The following is a 17,651-nucleotide window of genomic DNA, read 5'->3' on the forward strand; positions in this document are numbered from 1 at the left end:
CTGCGCTATGAACCACAAGATCTGGCCCAGAGTCTTTAGGCCCATAGCAGCTGAAAAAGGCTTAGGCCACTGGTGAAATGGAAATTATTAAATAACTACACAATGACTTCCCAACTGCAGAAAACATGACTTCTAGGGAGTGATATGTAGAAACGTTTTGTGCGCAACAGCTTCTAATGCATTGTGGTCTTGAAATGTCAGAGCTTTTGGGAAAACCAAGAAAAGGGCAGAATAAAGTGTGACAGAACAGACCTGACTCTGAGGACAGACAACTCTGAAGGTGATAGTGTAATGTTTAATCCATTAAAGCCCTGTTAAGTAACATTAACCCAATAAGTGGCATAAAATACAAGCTTTTATTTAACTGAGTGACTTCATTGGTGAAAAGTCCATAATAAACATTGGTGTTTGATGAGAGCGGCTCGCCTCTCCTCAGGCCTGTCTTAGCCAAAAACAAGTTATTTATACATTTGGTTCTCTTCCAAATGCTTTATTTTGATGATCCACTACAAGAGAAGTAGCTTTGTCAGTGTCTGGCTCATCATTAGGAGCTTGTTTGTATCGCTATCATGTTTGTTTACATTTGTTTAGTTACTTATTCTTATGATGTTGCAACGTTTAGCTTGGAATAATCTGCAATGTGGCATTACATTTAAAGAAGTGATTGATTGATTTAATCTTGAATGTCCCACTGAGACTTGAAAACTCATTACAAGGGGAGTCCCGGTCCCAGAGGGGAACCTACTGTACATGTTTTTAGTGGTAGAGAAAACCTGAGAACCCAGAGGACTCCTACACAGAACATGCAAAGTCCACACAGAAAGGCCTCGTCCAGGTGGGAATCGAACCCGGGGCCTCCTTGCTGCAAACTGCTGCACCTTTTGTTCTATGGGTTTTCCTGATCAATGCTGTGGTAGTTCTGGGAGTTATGCTCTTTTAGTTTTTTACAAGAAAGTATTGTGGTTTTACTCTTGGACAAAATGTGTTACTTTGAGTAATTGGTACAGTGTGGGAACCTCTGCTGTATCCCACCGTGTTTACCGTTGAGGGACTTTGTTGGAGATTGCCATATTTGTCTTTCTTTTGTTGTGACTCGAGAACTACTCAGATATTGAACAGTGTGTGTAGTCACTTGTCAGTTTGGTCAGGCTAAGTTCTATTTGCAAAAGTGTTAATACAAGGAGCTGATTGTTAAGTAGTGGCGGCTCCTATTAGCAAGAGTATAGACCTGATTTGTCATTTATTTTCAAATGGTGAACTCTGCATATTTTAAACAGGTGTAAGTGACTGAAGACGGAAATAATTTCAGAACTTCTTTTGTAAAGTCGGCAGGTTGTAAATACAAGGGCCCCTCTCGAAAATGGGACATTTGGTTGGTTTCAAAAGGATATTGCTTTAAAAGATGGCAACTTTTGATTATGATTTGATTGAGATTAATTTCGTACACCTACTCCTTTCTTTGTCTGCACATCGACACACTTTCCTCTCATACTCTCCTGTTTCCCCTTTCATGTATCCAAATCTGCTGTCGCATGTACAAAAAAAAAGTACAGGAAGGTACAGTATGGGACCCCTGAAGTCACGAGCATAAATAGAGTAAAGAAATAATTATGAACGTGCCCACCTATCCCCCCCCCCCACACTTTCCACCAGCGCTGCCTTTTATTAGCCGTGTCTTGAGTTTGTATGGAGGTCAGGCGACTGCGGCGCTGCAGTGAGCATCCATCACAGAGCAGCTACTGCTGTGGGGCACTTTCCTATTTTCCCCAGCTCCGACCACGGCTCCAACACCGCTCCCTCCACTCCACTGCACCACCATCTGTTACAGAATACACCCCAATCTTGCCTCAGTGCATCGGGAAAACTTTCGCCTTGTAATATTGATCAATACTTTCTTCAAGGCGACTTACAGATGCATGGGCGAAAGCGGTTATTGAAAGCTTTAAAGGATTAGGCTGGCGGAAGTAAAACTAATGTGACAGATAAGTTTGTTGTGCGACTTTAGTTCTGTCGAGTAGATTAGTGAACCTACTTTTCACTCGAAGACCAACCACCAACAACGTGTGCTTTCTCAAACCTATGGACGTTTAAAATTGATACGATGGAAAGGGCTCCTCGACTTATTCTAGCAGCGAGCTCCTGCCAGAGCCCATCTCACAAAGCTGACAGTGGTTCCACAGATGTTTCATACTTACTTGGGAAGCAAAAAATTACAATTGCAAGAACAGAATTCATGTGATATTTTACTGAAGCATGTCACCACAGTATGCTCCATTTAGTTGGTAGCAAATTGTGTCAAAACAAGACAAAATGGACAACAAATTTGAAAAATCATGACTAATGGCTGGTGGCTGTCAATGTGTCTGGTCAGTCAAGGAAAACTGATACTTTTGATAAAGCATATTTCAAAATAATCTGTCTCCATTAACCTCTTAATCCCTTACTGAACACAAAACATTTTCTCCAGTTTGGCTTTACCCAAATCTAAAAGTTCTTGAAAAACAAGCATCTAAATAGCAAAACAAAAATGTGACAAATTTGCTTTAAAGAAATGGACAAAAATGTGATGAAAAAGTGACAATATTGTGTTGAAAAAGTGACAAAAATGTGATGAAAAAGTGACAAAAAAGTGATGAAAAAGTGATGAAAAAGTGACAAAAAAGTGACAAAAAAGTGACAAAAAAGTGACGAAAAAGTGATGAAAAAGTGATGAAAAAGTGACAAAAAAAATGATGAAAAGTGATGATAAAGTGATGATAAAGTGATGAAAAAGTGATGAAAAAGTGACAAAATTGTGACGAAAAAGTGAAAAAATATGACGAAAAAGTGATGAAAAAGTGATGAAAAAGTGACCAAAAAAATTATGAAAAGTGATGAAAAAGTGATGAAAAAGTGACAATAATGTGACAAAAAAGTCACAAAATTGTGACAAAAAAGTGACAAAAATTTGACTAAAAAGTGAGGAAAAATATGACAAAAAAGTGACAACAATGTAACAATAAAGTGACAAAATTGTGACAAAAAAGTAACAAAAAAATGCGACAAATGTGTAAAAAAAATAACCTTTTAAAAAGTGATGTCAACAACCGTTTAGCTCAGTTTTGTAGGTCGCTTCGCTTTCAAATGAGGTGTTGCACTCCCCTATTGGCTCCAGTTGAGAAGCTTTTAGATTTGGGTAAAGCTGAACTGGAGAACATGCGCTTGGTTAAGGTGGGGGGTAAGCGGTTAAGATTTATTTTGTATTAGCCTCAAATTAACCTTGTAATTTAGACCCGTTATGCTTCAGCCAAAAAACAATCTGACCTCTTTCTTCTTATAACTTCCTGGACACAGCCTGCATTTGCAAACTCCTTGATGAATGGCAATACTGAGAAAAACAAAACTTGATGGTAAAGACTTCCATATTTGTCATTGCCTGACTTAAAAAAAAAGCACTGGACTCTTCAATCTTTGTCATTGTCCCATTGAAATCCCTCTCTTAATGGATGGGCTTGGTTCGGAGAGTTGGTAAAATCCTTTCGTTTTTCTCACAACCGCATAAATCACATGAGCGACTCGGACAGTTACGCATATTGTGATTGGATGCAATTTATAGATGCCGTAAAAGTAACTCCAGCTTCCTCCTATCTTTGACTGTGCACTCAGCCTTTAACTACAACAAAATGTATAGATGATTTGTAGCCGGTGATAGCTCCTGGAGTTTTTACAGCCCCACTTCGTGCTGTCTACAAACCGATTAAAAAAAGGGGAAGTGCATTAATCTTCAAAATAAAATAAAAATGAGGCGTTTTGTTTGGTGCTGTCCATTTGTGCGTTAGATTTTCAAAAGCCCGGACACATCTTGACATGCGAGGTTACCGTTATTTGTCTTCTGTGTTTCCTATTTATCAACTTCAATACCTGTCACACTCAAGGAGGCTAGAAAGAAGCTGAGCTAGAGCAGACTTGTACAATAATAGCTTTTTTTTTTTTTTCTCTCTCTTCATCTTAACAAGTCAGACAGACTCTCACAAGGCTCTTTGACTTATTTATTGTTGTGCTTTTGTTTTACACCTTTTTTTCCTATTACAATCTGCTGGTTCCATCTCACATATGTTGCTCGCTCAGCTCCGAGTCTGGCTGTAGTTTATGGCTTTGCGCTGATTTATAAGACGCCGTTATACAGTAGGTGAGTGGGAAGGTGTTATGAAGCTGGTAAAAAAATATCTTTACTGTTTTATATGTACTCGGGTTGAGTTTGTTTGCCTTTTGCTGTGGAAAACAACTCGCCAAGTTGCTGCCAGGAATTTTTGAAAACGTAAGATCTATGAAGCGTTGAGGCAAAAACAACAAAAGCAGCAACGGCCGAAAATCACACGAGTTGTTAAAGTTGGAGTTCTTTATCCCTTTAAGCACCAGCATTACTACAACTACAATATTCCTGTTTTATGCACTGACTATTGTGAACTTTTTTTTCCAGTGTGGATGACAACGGCGAGTTGGCACTGATCCCATGGGACGAACAGAGACATAGAGAGATGGATTGGTGTGAAGCTGCAGAGTGCAGGTAACGATACCAAAATATATGAATAAATAATGACATAATAAATCCAACAGACAGGACAATGAATTGGACTACCTGCAATTAACCAGAAAACACATGCTGTTGTGTTGTTGGCCAAAATGGCGCGTACAACAGTTTTTGCTGAAGACAATGTTTGGAACAAAAAAAGGCCCCACAGAAGCACAGCAACAATGGCTTCTTGTTTAGATGCCAACTGTTGCCATTTGCTCAGAGTCTCTGGGAAATTCAGCTTCATTTACAGTTTTATTTTGAGAATTTATTTTATTGCCAGACGAGGCCATTGTGAGACAGTTTATTTTCTCCCATTTTATTTGGACTGGAAGTGGAAGGACACCACTGCCAGGAGCACTTTAAATGGATATATTCGGCATATTCTCTGTTAGTTTGTTTTCTAAATAGCTGCACAATTGAAGTAGTTCTTGTCCGTGTTTCAAGGGCAGAACAAATGAAAGCTTTACTTCTCAATGCCATGAAAACAGTTGTATTTTTGTTGTTGTATCGGATTGCTTCATGATGAAATAGAATTTTTTTTAAAGAAATCAGAAAACATCATAAACCCAATGTGTATGAATGATCTGTGGCACCTTTTGCATGTTTGGCTATTGTTTCCTCTCTCACGAACCTGTCATCCCCTTTACTTAACACCGTTGTTCTGTACCTGATGTTTGGCGCAGAGCTGTCTTGGACCAACACGTGTTCGACGACGACAACTTCCTGTACGAGGAGTCCCCGGAGCAGCTGAGGTTCTGCTCAGCTGCTCCGTCCATCCAGCTGCTGACTGAGTGGTACCAGACCCGGGCAAAGGACATCGAATTCAACTCCAGACAGGTAAACGAAAGCTGCTGGTGGGCGCAACTTTGTACAGCAGTTTTGTAAGACATGAGCAATGTAACGCCAATGCCCGCTGGCACTAGGCCGCCATTACTCGCCCATTGCTGTAGTACCTCCATATCGCTGCTTGTCTCCCATTGAAAAGCATTGAACTTTAGACATGTTAAAAACAACTATAACGCCTGGTTTCTAGTTTTTAAGCACTTTCTACAGCTAGATATTCCTCCTGAGATAACGCTGGGTTAGTCGCAATTAAAGGGGCTAGATGCAAGTTAGCCATTTTATGCTCACTACTGCCACCTCAGGTCATACATGTAATTGCACCTTCTATATTAAGCTTGTGCATGATGTCACTTCAGACCCGAATTAACACCTTTTTTAGTGACAGTACAGGATCTTAGAGGCAGTTGTGGTGAATAAGTCTGGGCTCATTCTACACATTTGGACATGGCTGGAACATGTACGGGGAGGAAAATACATCATTTTAACATTTTTAAACTCTGTATAGTCCCTTTAAAGAAACCAGGCTGGTTTTCGTAAGAAGAATTTTAGAAATCTCGTACTTAACAAGGGTCGGACTGTTAGCTTTGGAGCTGCGCGAGCTACACGTCACGCAAGGGCCGAGTCTACAGCGAAGATCCTACGTGGTAAATGGTCAGTCTGCCCCATTGAAGCGGCTGTGGCGTCAATAACAGCTTTCCACTGCCGAGTGAGAATGACTACGATGTCGCACTTTGAGAAACAGGCTTGTAAAGTGCAATTCAAGTGTAAGCCGTTGTTTTTGATTAGGCTACAGTCAAGTTTGGGCTTTGACCAAATCACAGCTCATTATTTTTATTTATTTATTGGAAACATTTTCTCAATAGTATTTTCCTGTTTACATTATATATGGTCATGGCGACGTGAAAACAGGAAGTGACCTCCCTCTCTCCTGGTGCAGCTGAATTGTTTGCCTTTTTCAGCGAACCACGTTGTTTTTCTGGATACTTTTGTACGTCTTTACCGTGTTTTTGTGGAGGTTTGGTGGATTTGTTTACTTTGAGAGTCCAAAATGGTCCTGAAGAAAGCAGCTTTTTGAAGGTAAACAAACTGCTAGCTTATCAGCTAAACCCATTTGAGATCTACAAATATCTTCTGAGACACTGAACAGTGAAGAGGCACCAAGAGCCCCCACACCTGCAGCACGGAGGAGGCGTCACAAGAGGAGCTACAGGAAACAACAAAAGGGACCAACGAGGAGATGGTGATAGACTGTGGAGGGAGCTGTGCAGGAGGAAGAGGAAGGACGAGGTGGAGCTGACCAGTGCAGGACACCACGCTCTGAGACGCGGACAAGCCCAGGAGGCGGTGCACCGTTTCAGATGATCAGAGGAGACAGAGGGCAGCCACAGTTTCTCCATCCTCCAAGGTCATGCGGGTGGAGTGGCTGTAGGACAACGAGATCATCGACCCGGCCGAGGACAGGAACTTCTACATCACCGTGGACCACAACCTAATCATCAAGCAGGCACGTCTGTCCGACACGGCCAACTACACCTGTGTGGCCAAGAACATCGTGGCCAAGCACAAGAGCTCCACCGCCGTGGTCATCGTCTATGGATTTCCCATCAACCAGTGCTCCTCCTGTGACCAAAACAGTGAAGATGACGGCCGCGACACAACGATCTTTCACCAAAGAAAAAAAAAAAAGAGTGGTGCGCACTGAATGGGTGCTGCTGCCGGATGCTCTCTCATCGAATGCAATTTCTCCATCTGTGAGATCAATAAAGTATCATCATCATCATCATTATATGCGGGCCGTGGGAGCTGAATTTTGGCCCACGACTCAAAATGAGTTTGACACCCCTTTACTAATGTTTTGCTACAAAGGGGGTCATTTATCAAGCTAGTGCTCCTCGGTTTGCTCATGTGCAAAACAATTAGCACTGGCAAAGGTGGATCAGCAGCCCTAATACTGTAACACACACTATTTCAAATCGTAAATTAGACCCTTTATGCCCACCAACTACTGAATACATATCTAGGATACAAGACAATACAAACTGTGTTAATACTGTATCTAACATTCAAGTTGTCATATCAAATTTCTGGCTTGTCTCAGCCCTATTCAAAATCACATCTCATTCATATCATCGACTTCTTTAATGCATTTCACTTTCACCACTTTGCTAGTCCAAGGTAAGCTATAAAAAATATGACAATCAGAATGAATGTCTCATTTACGATTTATCAATTTTTTATGAGCGGGCAGATGCTGGGAAGAATTAGCCGTCAGTCTGTCCGGACAGAAACTAATTGCCTTTGTGCTTCTTTTTTGGATGATTGGACCGTAAACAAATGACAAAGTGGATTGGTGCGGCACGGGAGATGGTGCCAGTCCCCATCAGTCAAGGTCACTTTGATCCTGTCTGCAGCACTGAACATAAATACTTACCATATGGACTCGTAATGAAGAGTAACCGCCGCTTCTGTCACTGTAACTGAAAAATGAGAGCTGATTGCACTTGTTTAGCGAAGTAATGGGATGTAACGCGCGATGGGCTGCCTACGCTCCCCGCCCACCGCATCCGAGCGTTTTAGAGTGGCTTTTCACATCGACGGATCAAGGTTGTCACCGCTTTCTTTTTGTCTTCGCGGGAAAAGGTCTAACAGAAGTGGACGCAAAGCTTTTCCGATTCGTTTCTTCATTTCAAGCGAGCGAAGGCCAAGTGTTTTTAGGGTCCACTGCTCATTTTTGAAGACAGCCGGAGTGCACGGCAAAAGCGTAATTCCCCCAGAGCTACATAGATGGCATTTCAATTAGGGCCTCTTCTCATCTCGAGCTCTCTACCAGATAAGCCTCAAAGGAGGATCTTTCTATCATAATGTTTTGTGCGTCCTCTCAAAACATAACATTAAAAAGATTTGGTATGTTTGGCACTTTGGCCTAATTTGTTTGTCACATGCCACTTTGTGTGTTTTTGTACAGATTGAAATGTTGTTGTTGTTGTTATACTCCTTAATTTTAAGACACTTCAGACTCTGAATATCTTTAGTTTAGCCTGGTCTTACTTTCAGATCAATAGAGCCTGTAACTAATTGCTCAGGCACTTGACTCAAAGTGTTGTTTTTTCCTCTCTCTCTTCTTTGTTTGTGTGTAGAATTAGCAAATAAGAGCACACTATAATTTATTCAATGGAAAAAAACACGTTCACTAAGCAGGAAGGATGACAAGGTTGCAGCCCGAGCGCGCGTGCCATCGAGCACAAGACTAACGCTAACTGCTCTGCCACTGGGCTTTTCCCTTGTCCAAAAGGTGAGGAGAAAGCAATCATCACTATAGGGAGCTGTAGCTTCTGCTATCGATCCGCTGGCATCCACAGGTGGCGGGGCATTGATTGGCTGAGCGTGTTGCCAGCATATATAGGTGGTCGGGTATTGACCGCTTGCTCTTCTGGTTGGAACCCTATTGATCAGAGTTGGAGAGAGCCCAAATCTCCATGTTTTATGTCCAGCCTAATGATTAGATATTAATAATGACTGACAGGTAGCATTTGGTTTTGAAGGACTTAAATGATTTTTTTTCTTTGCACCAAGCACCTATTTTGCAACTGACTGTACATCGCCTCAGTATTTGGGCCTTGGCTTTGGCATTTTATGTGTGTAACATACTCAATACCTCAAAGTAAATTTAGCATGTTTATCTGCCTTTTTTTTTTTAAAGCCAATACTGAGATGAAATCGTGTTAGTCATCATAGTTGTTGGAGCGGTATCAAGCGTCTTCCCACCCTCCAGTAACATGACGTGTCTACGTTAGATGAGGACAGGCAACAGTTCCCTTTCGACTGTGTCCGTGTCAGACCAAAGACAGCAGTTAGGTCTACAGCAGTCTGTATTTACCCAGACAGTTGGACACATTGTGCTAGTATTGACCACTCAAGTCTGGCTGTCCTTCTATTGTTGGATACTCCTAGCTGAGGTCATAAATACGGTTATTCTCAAGAGATGTCAGCAAGAATGGAGCTGGTGCTGTCCTTGGAATGACTGTGCTGGGACGCGATGTTCCCTAAATAGCTAGAGTTGTCGTCCATTCCTGAAAACATCACAGGATCTTAACATAAAATTGCAAAATATAAATGTGTAATCTTTACCATTTTTACTCCCCGTTGTTCCCAACGTCTGACAGGTGGACTGCTCTCTGTCTCTGGTGCGGCTGGGAAAAGAGCGCGAGATCCCGGGGTTGGAGCGCCTGTGTGATGACCTAGTCACCATGGAAACACTGGTGTATGAGACATCGTGTGAATTAAGTTTGACACTTAAAGATCTCCAGCAGCTCAGCGACATCGACAAGCTCCGCCTGCTAATGAAGAACGTAAGTGTGCGATTACTTTACTTCAGTCTCCAGCCTCTGAGCAGCAGCCGCCAGACCTGTAATTATCCCATGTTCCCTGTATGACGGGTGATTCAAATGCACTATGATTAGATCCTTTGGCAAGATGATGACACACTCTCACTTCCTGATCAGAGATGGCAGACAGGTGTGTGACATCACAGTTCACTGGCCATTACACATGTCTGATCATCTCAACACGAGTGTCCAACTACAGTCAGTCCCTATGCACGAGATAAAATATCATGGGACTGAAAGGCCCTATAGCTTTTTTTGTTTACAATAATGAAAGGGGAGAGAGGGTTTAAACTTTTAGTTGTGGTCCAAATGTATAACTTTTTGTAACACATTTCCAACATCCCAGTTCTTCTCAGGGATTTTTCACAACTTTCAGTGTCACTTTTCAGCGTCACTGTCAAAGCTATGCAATAAAAAACTTACAACAGATGTACTTGATAATTAATGGAACATCGTTTTCACAAACCAATATACTGACGGAGGATAAAACAAATACCAATTTCACTGCTAGCTAAAAAAAATCTGGTTCAGGGCCTTTGCGTTTGTAAGACTGCATAATGACTATTGACAAATAACATTAATGACTTTTATTATCCTTGGACCATTGCTCTAAGAACATAAATCTTTTTTTCTTTCTTTCTTTTTTTTTTTTTTCCAAAAATATAATTAGAGCAGCCACGGTAAACATATTTAAGATGAATACTGTTGACATCCCCACCCTTCTTATCAGCCTAAACCTGTTAGCTCCAGAAAGAGATGAAAGGCAGCGTGTAGGTGCTATAGTCACACGTCCATCAGGAGTAGCACACAATATGAACTGCCCTCTTGATTGAAGCTGATAACTCCCAGCTTAAGCCTGGGAGTACAGACGCCAGTTCACTCTCTATACAGGCAGGCAGCCAGCAAATACTGTTAGTGCAGCAAGTACTGCACTAACACATGCTGTTTGACTGGAGCTCCTTTGGGCGCTGTCGGCGTGTTTGTGAGTGTTTACCAAACTCTTCTGGAGGAAATCGTCTCTGCGCCTGCTTTCCATCTCTTTCATAATCACAGACACATTACTGCAAAGTAAAATGTTGGTGGGTGTGGGTGGACAAGTTTGCTTTAAGAATCTTAGACGCTGACTCAACGGTGCAGGGGCCTGAGTGAACCTGTACTTTCTAGCAAATTGCAGCACAGCCTTCTTAGTGCTGTTACCGCAGGTCAGAGAGGTCTAATTACACGTTATGATCTAAAGACTACTTTAAGTTTTCTGTAAGAACAGTAACACAAAGTTGGTGAACTTTAAGTACTTGGAAGTTATGAGATATGCTTATAGCAGGTAGATATACATTTACATATCCGTCTCTTTCTATATTGATGTTCTACTGCAGGTGGTCTTCCATTTCCAAATTTAATCCACCCCAAATCCTCAAACGAAATCGAAACTTCATTAATTCTCAATGCAGGAGCGATAATGCATGACTGAAGTTGCTCATCATTATTAATTTTTTTCCTCTTCAGTCGAATCAGGAGCGCTATGTGAAGGATTGTTTCCAGTGGATGGTGCCGTTCCTCCACCGCTGCGAGAGCCAAACGGAAGGCGCCTCGAAGTCTCTGCTAGGGGAATATCTGGTCAGCCTGTCCCTGCACGACCTCACGCTGCCCCTTATCATCTTCCAGCACTCCAGGCCTGACGTACGTATTTGAACACCTGAACAGGCAGACAAGCGAGGTGAAAAGGCACTATGTCAGGCCGTTTTCGCTTTACCAGGGCCGATTGCATTGCTCCCCGCGTCGTAATGTTTTGTTTATGACCTCGTAGGGCACAGCCAAGGACAGGGCTGCTGGCTCTGACAAAACATATACCATGTCAAAGGGCAGAGCGGCGAAAGCTGCGGCCCCAGACAGTGTTCATGTTTCAGCAAATGACAGAGTGAGTCACGCCTGGAGACCTGAACTCGTTCTTTGACCAGTTTGCCCTCTCCTCCTCTCCCCAGTGCCAACAGAGGATTATAGGCGACCCGGACCAGCTGATGGAGGTGGCGCTAGAGTGCATCTACAGCTGCGAGAGAGATGACCAGCTCAGCCTGTGCTATGATATCCTGGAGTGTCTGCCACAAAGAGGCTACGGGTCAGTGGCATCTCACATAACATATTGGTACTGACAAGTGACAGCAATGGGTTTCAAAAATGTACAATTACTTTTTCTTTTTTCATACAAATAAAAAGAAAACCTTCCAAAAGTCATGATTCCATCCAATACACACAGGTCTATCATATCTTTCCGGAATGTGTTATTTTTCTTATTCATGTCTAACAAAAGTTTAGCATTGGGTGAGTTTTTGCAAAATTTGAATATCTTTATAAAAAGAATTGTTAGCGTTCTCCTGCTGTATTCAGCTATTATGCTACCGAAAAGTGTTACCTCAGTGCCTACCTTAGAGCTCTGTGAAAACGTATTAGCAAATTGGATGTAATGGATTTCAGCTATCTTTATGAACAGAATATAATGTTTCTTTCCAAATCACTGCTCTTCTCCATTTCCACCCGTCTTCTCACATTACCAGCTCAGGCTTCCTCTTCTTTGCCATTTGGATTAGCTGTTCTGCGGGGCTCTGCTGCTGCTGCTGTGTGTGCAATGCCTTCAAACTTTCACTTTCCTCCGAGGAGTGATCTCTCTGACTTACTAAGCTCCAAAGTTCCCAACCCCAAAGCCAAACGTATTACATTTTTCAGAGCTGGGAAGGAAACCGTGACTGTAGTTTCAACTTTTTTCCTTTTTTTTTCCCAAGACGGCTTAATTAGGGTCCAAATCTGCCCAGAATAATGTTATGTGTATCCACCCTTAGAAAGTGGGGAATACAAAAAACAGGCGAAGGATTAGGCTGTGGAAGGAATGAAGAGAGTCAGGGAGAAATTGTAATAAAAAGGGAGGGTAGAAGACGGCGAGTGCATAATAAGAAAGCAAGAATTGATTGAGAGACGAGCTCTTTCTCATGCGCACATCGAGAGAAAGGTGTTTCATCAAGGTCAGCTCTCCTGTGGGGGACACTCCGGTACGACCTAGAATCCTCTGCCTGAAGGCACAGAATCACAGGGTTTTATTTTTAGTGGGAACTCGCTGTAGCTTCACAGTGCTAACACCAGTGCCGTGGACTCAATGCAGGCGCTGGCACCCGTGTAAGAGCAAGGGCTGAGCGGTGTCTTGCAACATCCACACGTCAGTCAGGCTGTCAAAATAACTTGTCAGAAACACATCACGCTTCTACAGACCTGCTTGTATTCCATGACAACTTTGATGTGTTTTTTTATTTCTCACAGTAGAAAATGCATGATTGACTTTGTCCTTTTGTGATATTAAAAATATGTCGAATGTACCGTTACTTCTTCATCGCACAAGTCTGGCACGGTGTATTGGTAGAATTTATTGCCCAAGGTGGAAAATGTGTCTCCTGCATTTGACCCATTATTCAACCAGTGCAGTGCTCAGGAACTGAGCTAGGATGGAGCTGGAGGATAAGCCTGCTGTGCATGTTTTTAGTTGGTGGAGGCATCCAGAAAAAACTAGGGCCCAAACAGTATATCACTGAATTTTTTACAATATTGGCTGATATCGACAGCTAAAAATGCCGATATCTCTGAAACTGAAAGTCCCGTTTTATGCATTGGAAAGAGCTTTAAAATGAGCCCTCCCAGCATTTCCTAAGCCTCAGGGGAGCAGAGAAACATCGCGGTGAAAGTTGGTCACAAGATTGTACCTATTTAATACACTTTATCCCTTTTGTGTTTAATATCAAAACAATAAGAGAGAGAGACTTACTATTTTTTTTTTTTGGAATCTACTGATTTTTGTCTTTCAAACCAGCTTTGTCTAAAATACCAACTAAACATGAATATACAGCGCCCCTGCTGTCACAGTTCAACAGTAACACGTTTAAAAGCTTCATACAAGATCATAGACCAGACATTTTCCAGCAATGCATATTAGTACCGGCCAATCAACATCCCCAATAATCGGTATCGGCCTTGAAGGAATAGGCCACACATACATCTACATACTGAGATTATGTTCTTGCCTTTGCTTACACGAGTTGATGCGTACCTGTCTATTCTTTACGCATTCTCTCAGTCATGCAGAAACACCAAACATATTATTAGCATTTAGCCTCTCCTCCTCTCCTCTATTGGGCCAAATGGGGTGATATTATAAGTGACGAAGCTCTTCCACGGTTTCCCTATTTAAATACGTTTACGTGAGCGTAATAACACCTTAGGAACACTTCAACGTCCGCTCAGTAAAGTCGATGTGCTCCTAAGGTGTTATCACGCCTTACAAAGACAAGACAGTTATGCATCAACTCGTCTAAGCTACGGTGAGAAGAACATATCTCACTATGCAAAAACAGTGGTGTATTCCTTTAAAGGGGGGTATTATGCAAAATCGACTTTTTCAAGCTTTACATCATGTTATTATGTCATTCCCTCATTAAAAACATGCTTGAAGCGTTGCCTTGGCACATTCACGTATTTTGAGTAATCTGTAAAAACTGATGGCAGCCATTTTAGGGATAGGTTTGCCTGAGGAACGCCCCCACCTCCTGGAGACGCCTCCGAGCTTTTGTCACCAGCCGAGTAACCAACCACTGCTCCTCAGCAGAACCCCCTCCCCACTGATGCCACAGACAGTGTGTGGAGGGGGCGTGTCAGAAAGTATATTGTAGTGTGATATAGACTGGTGCTATGTGATTGAAAAAAGCATAATACCCCCTATTTAAAAAAAACAACAAAAAAAATATTGGCCTCTGTTAGATATATTTCTATGATTGAAACTTTATTTTATATCGGCCTATATATCGGCTATATAGACATAAGGAGAACATGCAAACTCCACAGAGCACGGACCTGTAGACAAAGTGACTCCATTTTTATTGGCCTACATTTACACCAGTACCCCCAGTTCTTCACTTGGAAGCTACATAGTCCAAAGATGAAAAGACTTTTTTTATTCCCTGAAAATTGAAAAAAAGTATTACTGCAAAGTTTCACCACGTGGCTTTTATCTCATACAGTACAAGTCATACAGAATGGAGATCTTGGGGATATTGATGTCATATAGAATAAACACAGTCTATATTGTATAAAGTTGATTTTGAATATGTAGTTTCTCCCACACATTTCCTACGTTTTGAATAATATTAATTTTGACTTTGGAGATGTTGTTGTGAATGCTGGTAGTTGGTGCATTTCTTTTAATTGCGCTTCTTTGTTTCAGACCTGTTACCGACATCACCTCATCCCTCCACGATCAGGTGGACAAACTGGAGAAACACCTCAGGTACAACTCTTCTATGACACCCCGACCATGTTCAAATAAACAGCGAATCAAATGCATGCAACGCAAAACGCATTAGCAAGATGATTATAACTCAATCTGTCTGGTTGCTTTAATCATTTTTTGCAGCCCCATTGAAGGCCTCACTCCACCTCGTTCTTCATCCATATGTCGCGGCGGAGGCTGCTGTCTTGTTAAATTGCTCCGAAACTCCCTTCAGTTCAGTGATTAGTGCTGCACTGCTGGGAAGAGTTTTTGCCGACGCTTATTACCCCCACCCCCCATTAGTGTCCTGATAGAAAACATCTAGGAAATGGAGACGTTGATGTCCTGTTGAAAGGCACTAAAGCTAAAACTCAATATCCTAAGACCCCCGGGTGTCCCTTGATGGCTGAATAGCCTCCAGCAGTGTATTCTAGTGGCAGGTGGTGTAGAAGTGTAGACTCATTGTTAAAGGAAAGAAAATAGGATATGGCATGAAACGGCATAAAGTCAGTGCAGCTGCAGCCCATTTTAAAATGAAGGGTATTTACATTTCCTTCATTTCACCCCATTTCTCTGTGTGAAATGGATCCAATGTAGTAATATTAAGTGTCTGTCAAGCACAACTCCTATACATATTTGCTGTGGATTTTATTTACACTATAGTATAAAAGTATTAGTGGTACATAAGACAACTAAAAAATATGGTAATGTATTGATGACACAAGTAGAACAAAATGATCAATCTTCAAAATACCCTTCCACTTTTTACAATAGGCAACCATTTTAGATCAGGCAAGAATGGGCCTTCGTGGGCTGCAGATAAACACATGCAAACACGCCCTTGGGAACTGGTAAAATGCTCTCTAATGTTATGTGCTGAAGCATTCAGAGTTCTCCCGAAGTCAGACGTCTCTAAATGCAAAGTGCCTTTTTCTCAGAATAGGTGCTGTTTCCTCTGTGCCATTTCCACATTAGTGTGTGAGGGGAACATGCAGACACTCCCCATTCATGCATTTACGCGGCGACAAATAGCGCTTGTCGGTATCGGGGCTCGCTGTCTGTCTCTGTCTCCCCGCACTCGCTCAGCAGCCCAGGCACCTGTTTACTATGGTAATGAGTTGCAGCAGAGAGCGAACATCTGTAGAAGCACGACCCTGTTGAGACCGGGGTTGCCATGCTAATCCCACTCCAGCGCGTACACAGACCCCGGCTCACTCAGTCATACGAGACAGAGGCACATTTACATGCACCTACACACAAAGAGCCGCGGCTGCCTCGGTGCCGTGCTGTTCATCATGTGATCCTTTTTTTTTCCAGTGGAGCTCAGGCAATGGCTTTTCTCAGCACAAAAGCATCTTGAAGCTTTATATATTCAGATCTTGCCAAAGTTTCTCAGCGAGAGTGAGTCCTCCTTTTGATATTGTGGGTATATCTGCCACCTCTCTTATCTCATTCATTTTATCTGATTTGGGGAATCTCTTAATAAAAGAGAGGCAATTGTTGGCACCTAAAATAAGCCTAAATATCAAGAGTATCCCAGCCATGGTTGAGCCTCATCTACCTTGAAAGCTGATGATGAAATAGAAACATTGGCTGTGCTCTTTTATAGAACCAGTGCTTGTAAACACCTCCCTTGTTTCAATAGTGTGGTGGAGGTCTTGGAAAAACATAGCCTGCAGAAGCCCATCTCATTTGTGAGGAACAGCCAGAACAGCGAAGAGGAAGCCCATCAGCTGATGGTCAAGTTGTGTCGGCACACTGGACGCAAGTATGGAGACACATGATATATATACGTCTTGACTCTAAGATCTTAGACAAGCTCACGAAATGTGCTTTTTGTTTGTTTGTTCTTCATCAGAAACCCTCCTGTGAGTGAGACAGTGTGGAGGGGCCTATTGCAAGACCTACTTGACATGCAGCAAAATGTCTATAGCTGTCTGAAGCCCGAGACTTGCCATCAGGTATTTCATACAGCAAATATTAAGACCTTGGTCATAATATAAAATATGACCTCATACCTCAAAACAGCGAGGCATAGTTTGAAGCAATTGAGAAAGAAAGAGGAAATCTGTCAGACGTATGCTTTTGACAACAGTATCTTTATCTTTATTTCGGATCTCCATTAGTAATTACTGCAGCATATTCATCTTTGGGTCCATGTTACGGTTATCTGCAGTAACAGAGGTTGTATCTAGCAGAAGGACATAACGGTATGAACTGCTTGTAGCTGAGACCCAGTTGCAAAGTTGCTGCTTTGCTTTTCTATGTTCCTATTTCTACATTCAACAATACAAAACCCTTATTGTTTTTGCTCCATACACGCATGAGTGCAATGATTCCTATAGAGCTTTCAAACTGAACTAATCAGAGCTGGTTGCGACTTTGTGCGGAGTTACTTATTCCTGTTAAATATTGCCCGTGTGTTGCTGCAGGTGTTTGTGGAGTCCCTGCTGTGCTCCAGCCTGGTGGAGAACGTTCGCCTGGCGGGACACCTCATGCACTGCTCCAAGGTACATTAAATGAGACACCTCTATAGAAAGCACCTCCACCGGCTCCATCAAAGTCTCTA

General features: G+C 42.2%; 1 protein-coding gene across 1 annotated transcript in view; it reads left to right on the forward strand.

Moving 5' to 3' along the window:
- Positions 1-17,651, forward strand: part of nbas (NBAS subunit of NRZ tethering complex) — a 189,008-nt gene that overhangs the window by 40,869 nt on the left and 130,488 nt on the right. The window contains exons 22-30 of the mRNA XM_079571869.1: positions 4,460-4,546; positions 5,239-5,392; positions 9,562-9,747; positions 11,287-11,460; positions 11,763-11,896; positions 15,038-15,100; positions 16,728-16,850; positions 16,941-17,043; positions 17,515-17,592. Coding sequence (XP_079427995.1) covers positions 4,460-4,546; positions 5,239-5,392; positions 9,562-9,747; positions 11,287-11,460; positions 11,763-11,896; positions 15,038-15,100; positions 16,728-16,850; positions 16,941-17,043; positions 17,515-17,592 — 1,102 coding nt within the window. The remainder of the gene's footprint in view (positions 1-4,459; positions 4,547-5,238; positions 5,393-9,561; positions 9,748-11,286; positions 11,461-11,762; positions 11,897-15,037; positions 15,101-16,727; positions 16,851-16,940; positions 17,044-17,514; positions 17,593-17,651) is intronic.

Source organism: Gobius niger, assembly GCF_951799975.1.
Source record: "Gobius niger genome assembly, chromosome: 15".
NCBI lineage: Eukaryota > Metazoa > Chordata > Actinopteri > Gobiiformes > Gobiidae > Gobius > Gobius niger.